Consider the following 18,343-nt stretch of genomic DNA (forward strand, 5'->3'; position numbering starts at 1 on the left):
CTGAGAAACGGACATGTTCTTTACGAGGAAGCTAACGGAGCGAGGCATGAAATAATCTGTGTAGAAACTGCGGACTTCTAGGAGTAGTAATACATACGCGTTCTCCGCGAGATCGCATTCCCATTTATATTTCGTCAGACAACCGTAAAAGCCGATCCCGACAGGATCCCGCGGATGATACACCCCGTCCTCTGTGGTGGGCATATAATGCGAAACGCAGCGGCTCCGCTGCGGTTCCTCTCGTGGCATTCAAACGGATTCGTTTTCTTTCCACTCGTCTTGATCTGATCTATCCGAAACCGACAAACTTGTGTAAATAGTGATTAAATTGTTTTAGTACCACTACTGTGAATTATATGTGTGTTTACGCATATATATAGAGATGATTGTGGAAGAGGAGAGTGGTCTACATAAGAAAAACAGAAAAGCGAACGTAATGTATAATGAGACTGAACGACATACATACACACCGGACCATGAAAAAAAAAAAAAATAACCCGATTCTTACAATTTGCATTTTTACCGCGCACGCGCGCGGTGGTTATATTATACATATTATACGCGAGTTAATCGTACGAAGAATGTAGCGAGTCTCTCGGTACACCGATTTTAAAAATGTGAATGTGTACATCTCTCTCCCCTAGTGAAATTTTACTATATATACGTAAGCTGTGATTACTATATATATCCTAATTTTTAACTTATATACAATATCGATTATGCTTTATTTAAAGATTAACTCATACAAAAAAAACCGTCTGACAAGGCGCTTTAATAGAGGAACTTAAAGAAAGAAAAAAAAAAGAAAAAAAAAATATGAAAAAGACATTCAGATTTGCGCGGAAGCTTATTCTTGTAAATATGTGTTGTGTCTATTGCGCTTAGCGAGTAAGAAAACAGAAAAAAAAATTCTTAATGAATTCCTGCGTATTTTCTCTTTTCGAAATTTCCGATTTTTAAAATATTTTTTGTCTCTCTCTTTCTTCCTCTCTTATACATGTTTGATATTTTGTTCATCTTGAGTCATCTTTAATATTGTTTCAACGTTTAACAATTCTCTATGTTTTTCCAACATTTCTAATAATAATGGCTGCTTTGTTAACATAAAATTAGATGCTGCTATGAAATTTCGAATGAGTTTCTTCATTATATTAATCTTTCGTAAAGTATTTTCCATTCGACTTTTATTTCTGAAAAAGAAATTATAAACATAAGGACGTATGGTACAAGATGAACTATTCCATTAGCAAGTTTGCTCACCTTGCAATATCTGGACATGTTTCCTGCAATTTTCTATTTTGTATCTCCTTCTGTTCCTTTAGAAAATTCTTATAATCATTCAGGGCCTTTTGACACTCCACTTTTAGATTTAACTGTGTTTCAAATGCTTCCTCAATGGACTGTTGAATGGATATAATATTATCATTGACAATGAATAACTTACTCATGTAAGCACAGAGTTTCCTGAAGCAAACAAAACATAAGAGTTCTATTTTTCAGTATATTTCTTATCTAACTGTTTCAGCATCTTTCAATATCAATTTATATATTATTATATTTATATATAATTTCAGTTAACAACTATCAAAAGAGTCTCTCACTTCTGATGTTCTTCATTGCCTTCCTTATTGTTGAGAATAGAAACAATGGTTGCACTATGAAGACACAGCTTGATCGCTCCGTGGTTTATAAGTGTGTCGCTTATGATCCTTTGGAGCGCTTCTCCAAGTTCTTCTTCAGTGCCTCTCAATTTTTCATGTCTCGTATAATCTACAATATCACATAAGAGATTTTAGGTCAACTCGTAAACTGTGCATACTATCTAATATCAATGACATACGTTTGGATTTTGCTCTAAGCATTAATAACCTGGCATTCAAACGCATCAGCGATTCCCTTGTCACTTGGATCTTCTTCTCGATAGGTTCATAATCCTCCAGCGAAACCGCACCGATCGGAAACTCACTCACTGCTTCGTTTAGACTTTTGATACATTGTTCTAACTTGTCAAACTCCATCGTATGTGTGTTATGTATATGTAAGGGGGGGGGGGGAGAGGCACGGTATGGCCTGTGGCCACCGCGCGTGCTGAATGAAGAGGAGAGGAAGATCTCCAGTACGGGTAGCCCTGTGGGTGAGCGTTAATAAAGCGGAGTCCTTACGACTACTCACGTGCAGCTGTATTTTCTAGATAAGTACTAACTCGTAAACGTAACAAATGAAAATGTTGAGCTAAAACTATGGAAAGCGGCATAGAACGGAAGTGGCCGCGACGCTAAACGCTGTGGTCGCGCGAGAACAAAATGGCCGCAACGCAGAACGAAATGGGTGCGATGCACAATGAGATGGTCGCGCGAGAACAAAAATGGCCGCGGCGCGGGACGCAGAAATCGGAACGCTATTTACAGTGGGAGCTCAGCTCGCTGGGACGCGAAGCCGGCTCCTCGTTCTCTCACGCGGAGATAGATACGAAGCGCAGGCCGCTCAATGCGTCGCTAGGGCGACGGTCGCGACGGCGATCGGCGACGAAAGGCGTTACGAGGACGACGCGTGCCACAGGGATGTCGCTCGCGGGACGCGGAACGCACATGGGTGAACACCGGGGAGTACTCACGAGCACGTCCGTCCCGAGCCCGAGAGGGAAGAGAGCGATCCGGGATCCTGGCACGACCGCCGGGACGTTTTCGAAAACAAAACGCGATCGCGCTACGGAACGCGTGGTTGGCCGGCGGGGTCGCGTGACACTCTCGTGGTTCCGGCGGTGCGCGCGACGCGCCGGAAAAATCGGGTGGCGCTGGCGCCGGTCAGAAGACCGGGAGCGGTTGCAGAACTTGCTTCCTCATGCGCGAGGCCGCTCTGGACGGTGGCGCCGCCGGTGACGGCGGGCGAGACTCGACCGCCACATATATAACCGCTTATATGCAAATGTAACTACTTATAAAAATGAGTGAATTACTATTTACATATAAAGTTACAAAGTAACTTTAACATGCACACATATACGAAAATAAATTACGGTGCTCATCATTTTTTAAAAAATTACAAATTCTGTGTAAATACTAAAAGTAACATGGCATCTCTTTATCACACAAGACAGTTACTGCTGCTTATATTTTGAACTCAAGCTAGTGTGTACACTTCACGAATAGAAATTCCCACCCAAAGTGAAAAGTGAAACCAGAAAGCAGTTAATTTCCCTAGTTTTTAAATTTATATCAAGCCAGCCGGCGGAGAAGCGGGAGGAGATATAAGGAACTGTTTGGTGAGCGCAAGTGGCTGAAGATGCTGATCTTCCATATCTGGAAAAGTTAATTGACACGCTCCGGTCAGTTGAATTATTCTTCATTTCCAAAAATAGATGACAATACACCAATCAAAACGCAGTATTTCTATCCAGCAAGCAATCCAGCACGAAAACAAGCATCATGTGGCGCTGGCTTTAATGCTAATCAGTGTACTTGTCCGTTATAGTTCAATTCAGTTCTTCTGCATTTCTCGTACAGTAAAAACAAGCAAATCTAGAGTTGTCATTGTTTGGTTACAAATTGAAAATAGAAGTAAGTAAAATTATTCTGTATATGGTTTACAAGGTAAAATAAGAAAAATCAATTCAGTAAAAAATTATGATGTTACAAAAAGTCATATTCGTTATAAAAATTATCATCTTACCTCACATTTTATACTGAACAATAGCTGAAAAAAAAAATCTTATAAAATAATATAATAAAATATAAATTTCCAGGTTACAAAATGTTAATTTGTTGTGTTCCACAATGCAAAAATTTTTATCAGAAAGGCTTTTCATTTTACTCGTTTCCCGCAGATCCTGCCAAAATAGCATTATGGACTGCTATTATTGGGAGACATGATTCGAATTCCTCGAAGAATTGGTTTATATGTGAGGTAAAAGATCAAGAATTTCACTTTGTAATGAAATGAAAAACAAACTTTTGTTTCACACATATGTAGGTACACTTTTCTGCTAATATGTGGGAGAAATCTGGCATTGATGGAAAGCGAAAACTAAAGCAGCATGCAATCCCAACAATTTTTAACAACGTATTTACCTCTTATGTACATTTATTTTTTTGTTACTCACATTATCTTAAAGTTACATTTTCAATTGTGGAAATCACTAATGAAATTTATGCTTGCAGGTTGATAAAAAAAGAAATGTTAAAAATCACAAATCAGTTTCAAAGACAGTTTTAGACAATGAATGTCATCAAGTGTCTGATGACAAAATCAGCCCAGATCTTTCTATGAAAATATCGGACTCAAGTGAAGAAAGTTCTAAAGAATGTTTCACAGAAGTAGAAAAACAAACATCTGCAACAGAAGATGTATTAAAACTAATCGCAGTATGCAATACATGCAATATACGATATATGTATACAAAAAGTGATTATGATGAGATGCAAAATCTTAATGAAGAATGAGTAGAAATGCTATCAGAAATAAAGCGACTAGTCATGATTAAAAATAAATCAGCTAAAGTTAAGAGAGCATTATGGAAAATAGTAGAAATGGTAGATATGGAAATAGCAAATATGGAAAAATCTCAATATTGTCAATGTCTATTCGAAGACTAATCGATCATCGTTGGTCAATTTGCTTATTGCTTATATTTTAAAGCAAGATTGTGGACAAGAGATAAGCCTCGATCATCGATCGTGTGCTTTTAAAAAGTCAGTCATAATGAAAACAAGATCATATTGATCATATGCGATTAGGATTGATATTGGATTGAAATTTAACTAGAGCAAAATTCACTAAACTCTAATTTAGTGAATCTTGTTCTGATTGACCAATATTTAATACGGTCTCAATCCTAATTCGTAGTCTGATACGTGCATTACAGGCAGCAGTTACAGATATTTTCAAATACGCCCTCAACAAAGAGAATTTATCACGTATTTTAATTATCTAATAAATAGGAAATTTGTAACAGTTGCTGCGCGAGAAGTCCTAAGGATCCTAGAAATTCTCTATTTGACAGCCAATTAGAGCGTTGAATAAAGATGTTGATATGAAATATACGATGTCGTGCAATTAATTCTCAACAGTTTACACTCCTGCCAGCATCACCTAACGTAACCTAACCCGCTTCACGGCCATGGCATTCGATCGGACTGGGATACGGATACAACGCGCGAACCCAATGCGTCCGCTGTTCCTGTTGTCGTAAAGTCAACGATGACGCGCGGTTACCTTATAACAACAGTGATGAAATAGCGAACACGCATCGACGGACCGCGGTGGTAGTGAATCTCCTAAGGATGCTGATATCGGAGTGACGAGACGATTAAATTTGTTATGATGGAGTAGATGTTGCGCATGTAACGAAATATCTGTGACTAAGCGCGTCAGCCAGCGTTTTATAAACATCTATTGGTGTCTGGTCTCTTTCCCGTTAGGGATCGTGTCAGGTGAGAAAGACGTCTCGCATCATCAGTGCTTACAACGTTTTTCTATACGAGTGCTACACTGTAACATTTACGACGAGATCGTACATACGCATTATTTCATTCGCTTTACATTGCTATTAATGAACTTGATTCATTGACATGATGACACTTGTACGACCAATAAGAGGAATCCATATTCGCGTGCTTGTTGTTTCCACCGATTGTTAGTATTCCAACGTCAAGATGCGTGCTCCGAAAATAAATTCCGATGTGGTGAATAGTTATATATATATTGACAGTTTAATCAAATTTATCGAAAATAATTTTGCACATTTGTGAAGTCTTATTCTATCTTTACTAATTACATATGGTGGTGGTTTGTATAAATAATTTGGTTTCATAATTTGCAATTTTTTGTAAATGTATGGATTTTCCTTTTATCTTTCTTTATTTTTATTATTTATTTCACACAATCATGTTCGTTATCATTATCTTAATATTTTTTTTTTTTTTTTTTTAGGTAGTGTACTATACAGTATCAACAAATTTTAAATATTAATTTTATCTTTTGTAGTATTTATCTATTCATATGGTCCTATTTTAATGTTAATTTAAACATGGTAGAAAAGAAAATGGAAGAAAAACGCGGCATAGGGATAGTAGAGGATGAGGAGCCAGAAGAATCTGAAAATATAATAATTAATGAAGTAGATGGCCTTCCAAATTTACATCCAAATTTTGAACAACTGCAGCTTGAATTTGATAGAGAAAGGCATATCGGTGACACAAGTATCAGATCCATCGATGAATTAGTTCACGACGAAGATCTACCAACTTCTGTAATTGTTACCAATGTGGATCCTCGAGTTTTCAAGGGTGAAGAATTGAAGGTAATAAACAAATTAGTGTGAAATAATAATGAACAACCGGGGGAATTTTCGTCATAATTTTATGTTTTTACAGCCAGCCATAGAAAATCTCTTCAAGCAATTTGGGGAAGATGCTACATTTCAATACTTTAGATCTTTCAGAAGGATGAGAGTAAACTACAGTTTTCCCAGTGCTGCGGCAAATGCAAGACTACAGTTGCATCAGACACATTTCGGAGAAACTGATATCAATTGTTATTTTGCACAACCTGTGACACCCATAGGTTTGTAATCAACCTGCATATCATAAACTAAGCATCATAAACGCTTGTATACTTGTGTAAAATGTAAAATATATTTTCAATGTATTTTAAATGTAAAATATATTTTCGAGACGAAGAATAATTCAACTGATCGGATCGTGTCAATTAACTTTTCCAGATATGGAAGATCAGCATCTTCAGCCACCTGCGCTCACCAAACAGTTCCTTATATCTCCTCCCGCTTCTCCGCCGGTTGGTTGGGAGCCACGTGAGGAAGGAGAGCCGCTCGTCAATCACGATCTATTAGCCGCTATAGCCAATTTATCCGCAGGTTACTATTATCTCTTATTATCTCGTTCTTTTGTACAAAGATTTTATCATATGCAGGAGACGTAGACGATAGGTAGTGGCAATCGCTAGATCTAGTATCTAAAGCTACGTGTACATAAGCAATGTTTCAATATTGCAGGTGGAAGTCACGAATTGCATCCAGCGGGCTCGGGACAGCCGGGCATAGTGGTGCACGTTTGCGAGAACGCGAATCCGACGAAAAATGCGCCTCGCATTCAGCACACGCGCTGTCCCGAACACTAATTTTTTCCTCCTTTCGCTCGCGTCTCAGTTCGTCACGCGCCGCTCCGAAGGCCATCCAGTAAGCAACTTTAAATTAGATTACTATTATACCGTACAAAGCTGAAACAATTTACAACCGATTGCTTGGGGTTGGTGTTGCCGGGTGAGCGGAAAGCGGATGCGTTGTAAAAAGATTACGGCTCGCAGACAACGACGCAGCGGCCCGGCACGAGTATTTACAAAGCCGGCCGTGGGTAGCAGCGATCTATAAATATCACTTGTTGCTATATACAGATGAAGATATATAGAATTTCAGTTGTGCGTTCATCCGTCGAGAATTCGCGGCGTGTCCTTGTATAATCTTTGTTTCTCACGGTAATAGTTAACTCGGCAGATTCGCATAGTTCTTGGCCTACATTGTTCCCATGTTGTTTCGTTGATAATAGCGTTAACGATTTTATATCATGGAAGATTACAGCCGAGCCGGTGAGATGTTGTCGGAAACCAGAATATCGTGGAGGGAGGGAGGGAGGGACGGAAGGGGGAGGGCAGCGATACGATCGAAGGGATTTTGCAGTTCTACCTCTCATTATCGGTGTGTGTTATTTGTACTTCTAAACAGCACGTAATGTTTAACAGTATTGTTGTGAATTCACAGAGATGATAACTAACGTTATAGAGAATAATTAATCGACAGAATCAAAAAAATAATAATAATAATAAGAAGGTCGGAGTTCAACGGCTTCCTCCTCTATTTATTTTTGGATTGTTCCTTCTCTCTCTTAGAAGATGCTTTGGAGATTACGTCAGTCGAGTGTCGAGTTGAGTTTTGCGTGCATGCGAAAAAAAAAGAAAATAAAAATCTAGGGAGATATATGACATTAATATGTATGTGATATGTGTGTGTATACGAATGTACTGTTCTAAAAACTATCGTTCTCTTCGTTCTGTGTTTTCGGTAGGAAGCTAGTTCACATTAGCTTTAACATTACACGCTATCCTATAAATGGTCTCTTGTTAATGAAGTTACGAAAAAAAAAAAAAAGAAACTTATTGTTATCCGCTCTGCTCTCTCTTGGAGAATTGAGTTAGTAATGATAGGATAGAGATCATGGTACGTATGTGGTCATATCAGCGTTACCGATTACACACAGCGGCAGTGGTGATTGTGTATATGTATATAATGTTCTCGTGAAACGTATAAATTCTTGTTAACGCAAGATCTGTGACCTAAAAATAATTGTTGAATATTTATAAATACTTTATATATAGTATCCACCTTGCTTTATATAGCGCGATATACCGTTAATATTCTCCCGTTTCGGTGGGACGACGTGTGAGAACCGTCTTGTCTATTCAATTTGATTCTTCATTACCGAATAACCGAGAGTAAACCCGCGAGCAAAATACGTATATAAATTACATTACACCGATGGAAGCGATGTACAAATGATTTGTATCGATGAAGAAAATATAAATACAAATTATTTTACGTTAAAAATTCTGAGATGCATAGCCTGACGTGTTACACTCGTTGTTGCCACATGAAACGCTATGATATAACAGGCGAAAAGGAAAAAAAAAAAAAACAGAAATTGTCAACTCGATAATGACATATTGTACACAGTTATGAAATATTCTGTCGTTTAATTCATTGAAATTTTATACCATTACACTCGTCTGTCACTTATTTAAGTGATATAAAAGCTTTATACATATAACCGCACGTCACGCGTCATTATTTTGCTTAAGTAACTACTTTCCGGTTTAATCCGACGATTCGAACCATCCCAATGACTAAACCAGATGTAGAAATCATAAAAATACACGAATATCTCTATCACCGCTCGAAAATCAAGTTTGATGTTGCGAGGTACATGCTTACACATTATAAAGTATTTATAGGCCATCGAACATTATATATTCGTCGGGCTTTTAATGTATACTTTGAAAATTAATGAATTACGAACGTCTTCGCGCGAACGCCGTCCGCAACTTGATTACAAACCATTATAAACTCTAGGACTAAATCAAGAATGTGTTACACGACTCGAAGACGAGCAGGTAGCAAACCCGAAGGAAATTCTCGCGGTAGTTGACATCTATTAGCGATGAGTAAGTTTGTATGCAAAAAACAGTACAGTATGTATATATTTATTCAAGTATATGCGAATTTTTATTGTTTACGAGATTGAATTTAAGTCAATGTACATATACACGTGCAAGTCTGTCGTCTTCAGATTTGTGCAAGGATCTACCGACGTCCTTAGTGCCAAATTCTCGTCAATTGCGTTGACATTGTAAAATATCCCTCTTTTCTTTTGAGAAATTTAACGCAGTACGAACTAAAAAAAAAATTATATATATATATATGTGTGTATATATATATATATATATATATATATATATGTATATATATATATATATATATTGTGTGTGTGTGTTTATATGTGTGTATGTACACATACACATCTGACAAAAGTATTTTTGGTGAAATATAGACAATTGAAACAGCGTTAGTGTTCACTCGAAATTTGTCTGTTCTCAATTTAATCCGAGATCTCTTCTAATTCAATGTTCGTTTACGTAGATTGGTATAAATCGACGCCGAAACGAATGACGTATTGCAAGCTTCATTTTTCATAGTGCAATCGGCGTTATGTACGCTGTACCATTTCTAGATAAAAAAATTACATGTTTTTCAGTATTACACAATTTTCACCCTTATACACAATCCATAAAGTTGAGAATGATCACAACTATAAGATTAAAAATTGCGTAAGATTAAAAATCGTGTAAATATAAAAGTAAAATCATTACAATTCGAGCCAATATAATATCATTGTACAAGATATAAAACGAATTAGGGAAATACCATCTTGACAAGTATCTAATAAGAGGGCGAGAGAGAGAGAGAGAGAGAGTGGGACGGGAGCCTACGTAGCTCAGTGATAAGAGTAAGTGGCAAGTGGAAGATCCCAGGTTTGATTTCCCAGCAAACTTCTGATATACACAGCTTTTCTCTTTGATTCTTGTAATAAGATGACTTTCACCAATTCTGGTTAAGTTCAACCGACGGTTAACTCAACGGAATTGATAAATTGCATTTGTCGTTGAGCAAAACTGACTAGAAATAAGCAACCACCGCTGACACTTAATTGACCGATTAAATTAATATGAGATTCTGAAACTGGCCTTTATAGGGTTATTTACGCGATGTTTAATCTTATGGTTGTTCATTCTCAACTTTATGGATTGTGTATAAGGCTGAAAATTGTGTAATTTTCCACCTAAGGAATGGTACGGCATACACGATGTCGATCGCATGGCACCGTAAGTTGTACGTGGTCGTTTTCTCATTATTGCGATATTTTCTCCAGTTGAATGATATCTATAACATCAGGTTTTACTCATATGTGACAATGTATCGTCGATTGTTGAGTAGATGCGATATGACACTTGCCCCATTTACGTTTCTTATCTCGAGGGATCCAACCAAATACATCGCTCTTCCTTTTCGCCTCGTGAGAATATCAAAACGCGCAAAACAAGCAGAAAATCTAGCGGCATACGGCGGACTCGAACGTATTATATCCTCGCACACGAGAAAATTAAATCTTTTTTATATAAAAATATAATATTACCCACATAGTTCGAATCCTATACGTATATGTCATAATTCCGTGTTACGCTACATACACAAATGTATTAATGTCATCGTCGTGCCTGCTAATATACTTGTGTTCAATGAGCCATTCTATCTGTTCCTTTATCATCTTCTTACTCGGTAGAAACATGTTTTTCAGTATGTCCACTAGTTCGGTTTGTAGCTGAGCGTTGCCGATCGTCTTGCGCATCTTTAAAATCTTGATGATAGCCTCCTGTGGATGAGACACGCAAAATTACTTACTGTAGTCTACGACTCGAGAGATAAAGAATAAATGTTCATCGATATTTTTCTACGTCGTGTGCTGCTTCATTGTGAAACTTTCGCGACGTACCTGTACTCGTAATATTCTGAGTTGTACGATAGATTGGTTGTCCTCCTCCTTGCTACGCTCCGTTGATAATTGAAGACGTCCTATCAAGTTGATCTTCCCTCGTTTCTGTAACTTGCCGTTTTTCCTAATATGAAAATATCGCAATTATTAATTACATCACACAGAACGATATCATTTTTTAAATTATTGTTTTACATATTATTCCTTCCAAGAACACAAATTTCCATATTATCGTCTCTGTGTATGTGAACTTGAAAAAATGTAAATAATGAGATAAATCTTATTTGTTAATGAGAGTGAAAAGGAGAGAAAGAGAAGCGAAGCTAATTAATTAAACTAACAACAAAATTCTAATTTCATTGAATGTATCGCGTGTTTTTTAACAATCCGACAACTTGATACGAACACAATAGCGAATTCCTGATTGACCCAAAATCTCGTATCATTTCCGAAATCTTTCGGGGTATGGGCATGCGGTTCCACCAAGAGAAGTTGCCTTTTTAACTTCGGGAAGGCACACAGAGACCACAGAGTCCGTCTCAGTTCAGGATCCGGAAGTTCGGTAGCTAATCGGAGATTCTCGTATGAAATCTTCTCAAGAGGTCGTTGATTCCACGCGAATAGCACCGCCATTTGGAAGGTCGTTACATCCACGTCGAAGCGTCCCACTTGATTCGAAAAAGTGATCTGAAACAACGACATCGTGATTAATATAAATTAAATTATACAAATGGTGTGTGTGTGTGTATATGCGTGCGTGCGTGCGTGCGTGCGTGCGTGTGTGCGTGCGTGCGTGCGTGCGTGCGTGCGTGCGTGCGTGCGTGCGTGCGTGCGTGCGTGCGTGCGTGCGTGCGTGAACCAATAGAGGCAAACTTCATATAACATTGAAGATAATAAAAAAATTCTTTATCATTTACAATCAAATAACCATATAAAATCTCGAGTTATTAATTATTGAGAACAGCTATGAAACATAGAAGGTTCTTTAATTAATAAAAATTCTTTAAAAATGTACGTATTGTTCAAAATAGTGAAAGACTTCTTTGTTCAGTGGTTTAATTTACAACAGCTATTATATAGAGGAGACCAGGGAGAGTTGACTAAAAGGGTAAATTGGTTAATTGATTATTTCTTTTGTTTCCTAATAGGTTACAGAATCGAGCAAGTAGGGATTTTATAACCATTTTTAACACCTTTTGATTTTGAAATCTCTGCACAAATAATTGGTTAGCCAATTAGCCCCGATCTCCTCTATTTGTAGGCTATTCTGAACAAAAAAGGCATTTAGCAAATAACACGCAAATTTTCGAGTTATTAATTAAAACGTCTTTAAACATGGCCATTTTCAATAATTAATAATTCGAATTTTTGCGTGATTATTTGCAAAATGGTAGACTTTTGTGTTCACCTCAGCCCATTTTACCGTCCTCGCGAAGTTTGTCTCTGTTGGTCTGGGTCACCTTGTATATATCAAGTATATCTTTTTATACAATATACATTGTAAATTATATATAAAATATCACAAGCAAATTATAAGATCGTTATATTCGCGATAACAATACAACCCTAAAACCGGAGCGTCTGACAACGTTTCGTTAATGTGTACTGTACCGTGCCGTTAGACATGTGATGATACCACAGCAATTTCCGTCCGCTGTGCTTCTTTTTGTAGAATTCTTCAACCTCTGGGATATAGTCTTCCAGTTGAAGAGGCAGGCTCACAGTAACGCGTTCGCTACCTCGAGCCCACGCACCCGCATTGAGTATCTGCAAGTGATATCACGATGTCACACACTCGAAGTAAAAAACCTGTTTCCGTAACGAACATAGTAAGTTTTCCCTTTTTTTACAATGAGAATTGCAATTTCACATGAGATCGCGCATACACGCGATAAAACGAAACGATTACCTTGATATTAATGCTATCTGCAAGAGCTGCACGACATTGCTCCTTGAATTGTTGATTCAGATCTTGAGACACTTTAATATCTTGAAACATACGGGCTAACTTGTTCACATAATCTGCGGGCATCCCTACTTCCCGAAGCCATTCTACCATGTTCTCCTCCTTTTCCGAATCCGAGGACGTGTCCAATATTAATCGTCTGGTTAAGTGTGCCTTGTGATAACGCATGAACACGTCCTTGTTTTGAACGTACTTCAACACCAATAGCTGAAACGAAATTCGATGTGAAATCAGTACCAAAACCCATAAAAGAAAGAAAATGAAAGGGAGAAAGAGGGGGTCAACAATTTCAGTCACAGATACTAACCACGTCCTTCAACCTACTTTCGATCTCGTCAGAAGTCAATTTCTTACTGAGGGGTGTTTTCCTAAGGAGCATATCACAGTAATTCGCAAGGAGTTCCGGACACTTCGACTCGGGCTGTCCGGTATTGTTAACAGGAGGTTTGCTGTTTAAAACTGCCGAACCACCGAGTCCGGAACTCTGCCGACAAGGCAATTCTAATTTAAATACCGTTGCATCATTGACAACGAGCTTGTAAGCTTTGTCTCGTGCCGTAAGAAACCGCGGGTCATCGTCGAACGCCTCTTTAACGAGCGTAGAAAATCTACGGAAGAGATCCAACAGTCTTTCCACGTATTTCTCGGAGTCTTGCGTAATAATGTCTACAGCTGCCATCATGTCCGCCAGACCGGCGCTTGCGATGTGGTCCTCCAGATTCTTCAACATGGGACCAACGCCGTCGGGGACCCTGTCCATTAGCTTTAGCATTAGACGAAGTTCTGCAATCATTTTTTTTTCACGATAATAACATTGACGACGAGTGATCACGCGTCTCGTCGCAAGTTGACCGATGTCAATGCGACGCGAAGACGAGCGTTACTCACTGTCGGTTTGATGATGCTGGATCATCTGTGGACACTCCGTAAGTATGGCTACTTTGAACGTGGCCACTAACACTCTCACACAACAGTCTGTCAATCGTTGTATACTCGCGCTATTTGGCTCCAAGTACTTCTGCGCGCGTAGTTCCTCCTCCCTCAACTTGGAATCGGCGTAACGCATGTAGTTTTCCACGCCGTGTGCGGACAAGTACTCCGGCGCTTTCACCCAGTAAAACCTCTCGCTAGCCTCTATGTAAGCTGCCTCGAAATTCTCCCTGTATATCTGGAGCTTGTCGTTTGTATTTGAACACAGGTTTACTGAAACAATTAAACAACGTTACGAGAAGATATTACGTTGGTATTAAGTTGAAATAAATATTAATATAAAAACGGGCTAATAACAGCCACCGCTGATAAATTGTATTTATATTCTTGTTTATATTCTAATATAATTAATATTGTTTGGTATAAATATAATTCATATTCCTTAATATTATATTAACACATTAAGGGCGGGAGTCGTAGTACTACGATTTAGCTCGACTGCGGCTTAAAGGCGGGAGTCGTAGTAATACAATTTAGCTCGACTGTACCTTAAAGTTTTTATGATCACACAAAATATCGCCCGCCGTTAATGTGTTAATATTATAATTGATTAAATTTATATTCTAAAGTTTACCAACATTTCGATTTTCTTATCAAACATTACTTTCACATAAACGTCAATCTGTGTCTCTTATTAGTCTGTTTTAAATTAATGTTTCGATCACAGAGGCATACATTTATTCTATCTTGAAATAAGCATATAGTATAATTTTATTTGTTACCATAAGATTCCCTGACCCCAATAACCAGCTGTGAGTCGAATGCTTCACCGTTTCTCTCAGCGTGTACCAATTTCATGGCCGAATCTTGAAGTCTTTGCTTTATTTCATTGAATATACTTTGGTTCCAACTATCCAACATCAACTGCAAAGACGAAACAGTATATAGAGACAATTAATTATCGTGTACACATACATAGGTTTCCTCTTACTTTTCTAACAATGTCATCGGGTTGATTCCTTTTTTGTATATTCGAGCTAGTTTTCCCTGCGAGATAGGTTTCTAATTGCCTAAATGGCGTCGGTAAATAGTTACATTGTGTAAAAAACTTTCTCCACTCTGCTATGTATGCTTTCAACAATGCTTGGTCTTCTTGATGCGCTAAAACTCTCTGCACAAAACTGTGATTCGTAAAAAGTCGCTATTCTAACAAGACAAACGAAGCAGACGTGCCATATAAATAAAATTCTAATGTTGGTATAAAACAATTGTTCCCACCTGTTGAGCTTGTCTTATAAAATCCATTATATCTTCCCTCAGAGCATCCCGTAATTTGGGAGGTCCTTTGTCGTCCCAAAGGCATACTTGGACTGAGTAAAATAAATCTTGCCATTCAGCTTGCGTCACCGGTTCTTGCTTAAGTAGTTTCAATATAATGGGTCGCATACATGGCCACTTGTCCTCGAATGTGAACTGTGATTTATCCTGAATATTAATACATCACGTTTCATTAAACGTATAAATGAAAAGAAAACGGTAAGCGCAAAGTGCAAATTGCCGATACGTTTTCATGATGAAGAGTTACCAAAGCGGTATCTCTGGGCAAACGAGCACTTAAAATACAAACGCATCGACGAACGTCGTACCATTTAATTGATCGTCTAATTATCGTATCGTTAAAGTGATTATTAGACGGTAAACAAAAATGAAGTCTATTTTTCGAGTTCGATGCCAGGTGAATTTGAATATCGTTGGCACGTTTCACCAAGTAATCGTCCGCTATCGTGTAATCCGCGATTGAATTGTAAAACAATCTTAACGGTCGACGTCCTATTTCGGCCGAGTCGACGGAGTTTATCATATTTTTCAGCGGTAATTTGTTTATTTAACGTCGACTAACCTTCAGCATCGCCGCCGCCATCACAAATTTTTGACATGCTCGTTCAGCGAAATTCACACGGATCTACAGGAATTACGCCAATGGGCATGCAAAGTTACATGTGTGCGAGTCCGATCATAAAGGCTCATCCACACAAGTTCACATAGTCGCACACGCACGAAGAAGTCGACCAACTGCTGTCTAAAGCCAGTGGCACACGATGCTTGTTTTCATGTTGGATTGCTTGCTGGATGGAAATACTGCGTTTTGATTGTCATCCATTTTTGGAAATGCACCAATCACAACGCAGTATTTCCATCCAACAAGCAATCCAGCACGAAAACAAGCATCGTGTACCGCTGGCTTTAATATGAAAAGCGTAGCGAAAGGGTATTCTCTATATTCGGTCCGCGATTGGTCCATTTCAGGCGTCAGGACATGTAGGACGATATTTATAATCGATCTCTTATATCGCCCTAAAGCTCATCTTTATTGTAAAGCGCATCTAATGCTGTGAACGTTGTTTCATTGGTTGTATGGAATTTTAAAATAAACTTAAGAATGTCAATGATTCTCGTAAAGAATATCGCATGCGATATTAAGGATCCATTTCACGCGGCAAGCGCTTTGGATCGTCATATAGATCATTGTAGTATGAATGGACCTTACCTAACTATCGTATGCGATATTTTACACATATTTCCGAGAATAAGGCTCCAGTCCATTTAACGTTGCAAATGCTTCTTTTTTTTATCACAGAGTTTGATCATGTGAATGTGATGTCATGAAGCTAAAACAATTTGAAGCGTCTAACAAATCCTGCCTGAAGTTAAATATAAGATTGGATTATGAACGGTATTTATACAGATTTTATATTAAAAATTGTTTAAAATTTATCTTCAGATACTCCGTAGCCAATGAAGTAATTCGTATAGCATCTGAAGATAAACTTAAAATAATTACAACATATAGGCGCATATAGGCGCAGAGTTAAGATTTTCAAGTCTTTTTTTTTTGTTTGAAAACTGACCTGTGATTTTTCTCTATTTTTATTACATTTTCTTTTGACTTCTATATTTACATGAATTTACGTCTACTTATTTAATGTTTAAATGTGTAAATTTGGATATGGCTGGAAATTGAATATATAAACTTTGTTACACTGAAGAAACATACGAATGTTCTTATTTTACCTTCGACGCGTAACGTCAGAGATACAAGTGATCAAAAAATTTCAGTAGAGAACTATATCTATACGTATATGCTATCTTTGCTTTCACAGAATTGTTATGATGTGTCATTTTCTTAGTAAATATTTATAAGACAAATAGCGGCATAAAATTTAACAGCAAAATTTTGTTAACTTATCATGAGTTGTGCATCAAAATTCTATAAATAAATACCAAGAGCAATATGAAATGTATAATATGCAACTCGTTAGATAAATTACCAATCCTGATATAGTACATAAATGCCTTAATTTATGATACCAAAAAAAGCAAGTATTTATTACACTCAAACTTCAATTGGATTCACAACAATCGCGTTTCGCTTGGCTTCTTTGTTGCTGTCCTCCTCTTGTCGCTGCATATCATCTTGTCCTCTGATTCTAATATTGTGCTTTTCCTTGTAATCATTAATCTCAATTCCTTTCTTTGTCAATTGGTCATTCAGTGCATCTATTACTTTCATTAACTGAAAACACATATTCTGGTGTTATTATATATACATACCAGGGATATATTTTTACTTCCATAAATAAAGAAATCGAGTAACAATACTGATAAAAATATGACAAAATATACCTGTTCTTTGTTTGTCACCAGAGCAGGCATTACATCTTCTACTATACGTTCGCACAGAACTCCACCGATCATTCTGTAACATTTTCTTTTGGGATCCACATTCTTTAACGTGTCAATAACAATTCTGAAATATTAATTGCACCAATCAAATGCCGCACTACGCATTTTCTTTACTTTTTTATGATCGATGATAGACAACAAATTACAAGCGAGAATTATCTTAAAATTATAAGCCAAGAATTATCTTAAAAGTCGACCGAATTTTGCGAATAATAACGGAATCCGCACAATTTGTCTGACTTTACGTTAACGAGAAATTTCCCTTGCGTGTTTTCAACGAATTGATTTTTCGAATGGGAAATAGCAGGCGTACAGGTTAGCTGACTCATACTTATGTTCGTTCAATTCCATCTCCATTTCGGACAGTTTATTCGCCATCATTCTCTGTTCGTTTCGAAGCGTCTGAAACTCCGTAAGTATTTGCTCGTTGGATTTCGCATCTTTCGACGATGCTTTCGTCGATTTCTTCTCGCTGGCCATATTTGGAATTTCGATCGCGACTCTGCAACAGTATCGGACAGCAGCGGTAAGAAACAGTTGGGAAGCCTGTAGTAAACACGGCCATGAACACGGTAAATCGAGTAGTAGC

The 18,343-nt window shown here is 37.7% G+C and overlaps 5 protein-coding genes across 9 annotated transcripts; 2 read left to right on the top strand and 3 right to left on the bottom strand.

Annotated features, from left to right (window-relative positions):
• Window positions 1-418: 418 nt before the first annotated feature.
• On the bottom strand, window positions 419-2,774 carry LOC106742727. 2 transcript variants are annotated; one of them, XM_014615933.1, is made up of 5 exons: window positions 2,615-2,774; window positions 1,841-2,128; window positions 1,602-1,770; window positions 1,261-1,464; window positions 419-1,190 (listed from the first exon to the last, which is right to left on the bottom strand). In XM_014615933.1, the coding sequence occupies exons 2-5, from the start codon at window positions 2,016-2,018 to the stop codon at window positions 992-994; spliced, it is 750 nt and encodes a 249-aa protein (XP_014471419.1). In that variant the 5' UTR covers window positions 2,019-2,128; window positions 2,615-2,774; the 3' UTR covers window positions 419-991. The 2 variants fall into 2 exon arrangements, with proteins under 2 accessions (XP_014471419.1, XP_014471418.1); XM_014615932.1 differs by having other exon boundaries at window positions 2,204-2,774.
• Window positions 2,775-2,851: 77 nt separating this feature from the next.
• LOC106742729 lies at window positions 2,852-5,429 on the top strand. Of its 3 annotated transcripts, XM_014615937.1 has the most exons (5): window positions 2,854-3,325; window positions 3,398-3,557; window positions 3,824-3,903; window positions 3,970-4,074; window positions 4,158-5,429. In XM_014615937.1, the coding sequence occupies exons 2-5, from the start codon at window positions 3,443-3,445 to the stop codon at window positions 4,437-4,439; spliced, it is 582 nt and encodes a 193-aa protein (XP_014471423.1). In that variant the 5' UTR covers window positions 2,854-3,325; window positions 3,398-3,442; the 3' UTR covers window positions 4,440-5,429. The 3 variants fall into 3 exon arrangements, with proteins under 3 accessions (XP_014471421.1, XP_014471422.1, XP_014471423.1); XM_014615935.1 differs by having other exon boundaries at window positions 2,852-3,557; XM_014615936.1 differs by having other exon boundaries at window positions 2,853-3,557; window positions 3,970-4,059.
• LOC106742728 (protein sarah) lies at window positions 5,114-8,158 on the top strand. The gene is made up of 5 exons (XM_014615934.1): window positions 5,114-5,429; window positions 6,033-6,298; window positions 6,372-6,561; window positions 6,719-6,871; window positions 7,010-8,158. The coding sequence occupies exons 2-5, from the start codon at window positions 6,041-6,043 to the stop codon at window positions 7,132-7,134; spliced, it is 726 nt and encodes a 241-aa protein (XP_014471420.1). The 5' UTR covers window positions 5,114-5,429; window positions 6,033-6,040; the 3' UTR covers window positions 7,135-8,158.
• A 582-nt stretch (window positions 8,159-8,740) lies between these two features.
• LOC106742723 (cullin-5) lies at window positions 8,741-16,090 on the bottom strand. 2 transcript variants are annotated; one of them, XM_014615923.1, is made up of 11 exons: window positions 15,911-16,090; window positions 15,289-15,495; window positions 15,002-15,181; window positions 14,793-14,934; window positions 13,969-14,283; window positions 13,388-13,863; window positions 13,024-13,287; window positions 12,726-12,881; window positions 11,521-11,801; window positions 11,115-11,238; window positions 8,741-10,994 (listed from the first exon to the last, which is right to left on the bottom strand). In XM_014615923.1, exons 1-11 carry the CDS (start codon window positions 15,929-15,931, stop codon window positions 10,800-10,802), a joined length of 2,361 nt encoding a protein of 786 aa, XP_014471409.1. In that variant the 5' UTR covers window positions 15,932-16,090; the 3' UTR covers window positions 8,741-10,799. The 2 variants fall into 2 exon arrangements, with proteins under 2 accessions (XP_014471409.1, XP_014471410.1); XM_014615924.1 differs by having other exon boundaries at window positions 15,657-15,941.
• Window positions 16,091-16,978: 888 nt separating this feature from the next.
• LOC106742746 (prefoldin subunit 2) lies at window positions 16,979-18,320 on the bottom strand. Its single transcript, XM_014615977.1, has 3 exons — window positions 18,086-18,320; window positions 17,695-17,818; window positions 16,979-17,584 (listed from the first exon to the last, which is right to left on the bottom strand). Exons 1-3 carry the CDS (start codon window positions 18,232-18,234, stop codon window positions 17,405-17,407), a joined length of 453 nt encoding a protein of 150 aa, XP_014471463.1. The 5' UTR covers window positions 18,235-18,320; the 3' UTR covers window positions 16,979-17,404.
• Window positions 18,321-18,343: the final 23 nt, after the last annotated feature.

Source organism: Dinoponera quadriceps, unplaced genomic scaffold (genome assembly GCF_001313825.1).
Source record: "Dinoponera quadriceps isolate SergipeBrazil2010 unplaced genomic scaffold, ASM131382v1 scaffold589, whole genome shotgun sequence".
In the NCBI taxonomy this organism is placed as follows: Eukaryota; Metazoa; Arthropoda; class Insecta; order Hymenoptera; family Formicidae; genus Dinoponera; species Dinoponera quadriceps.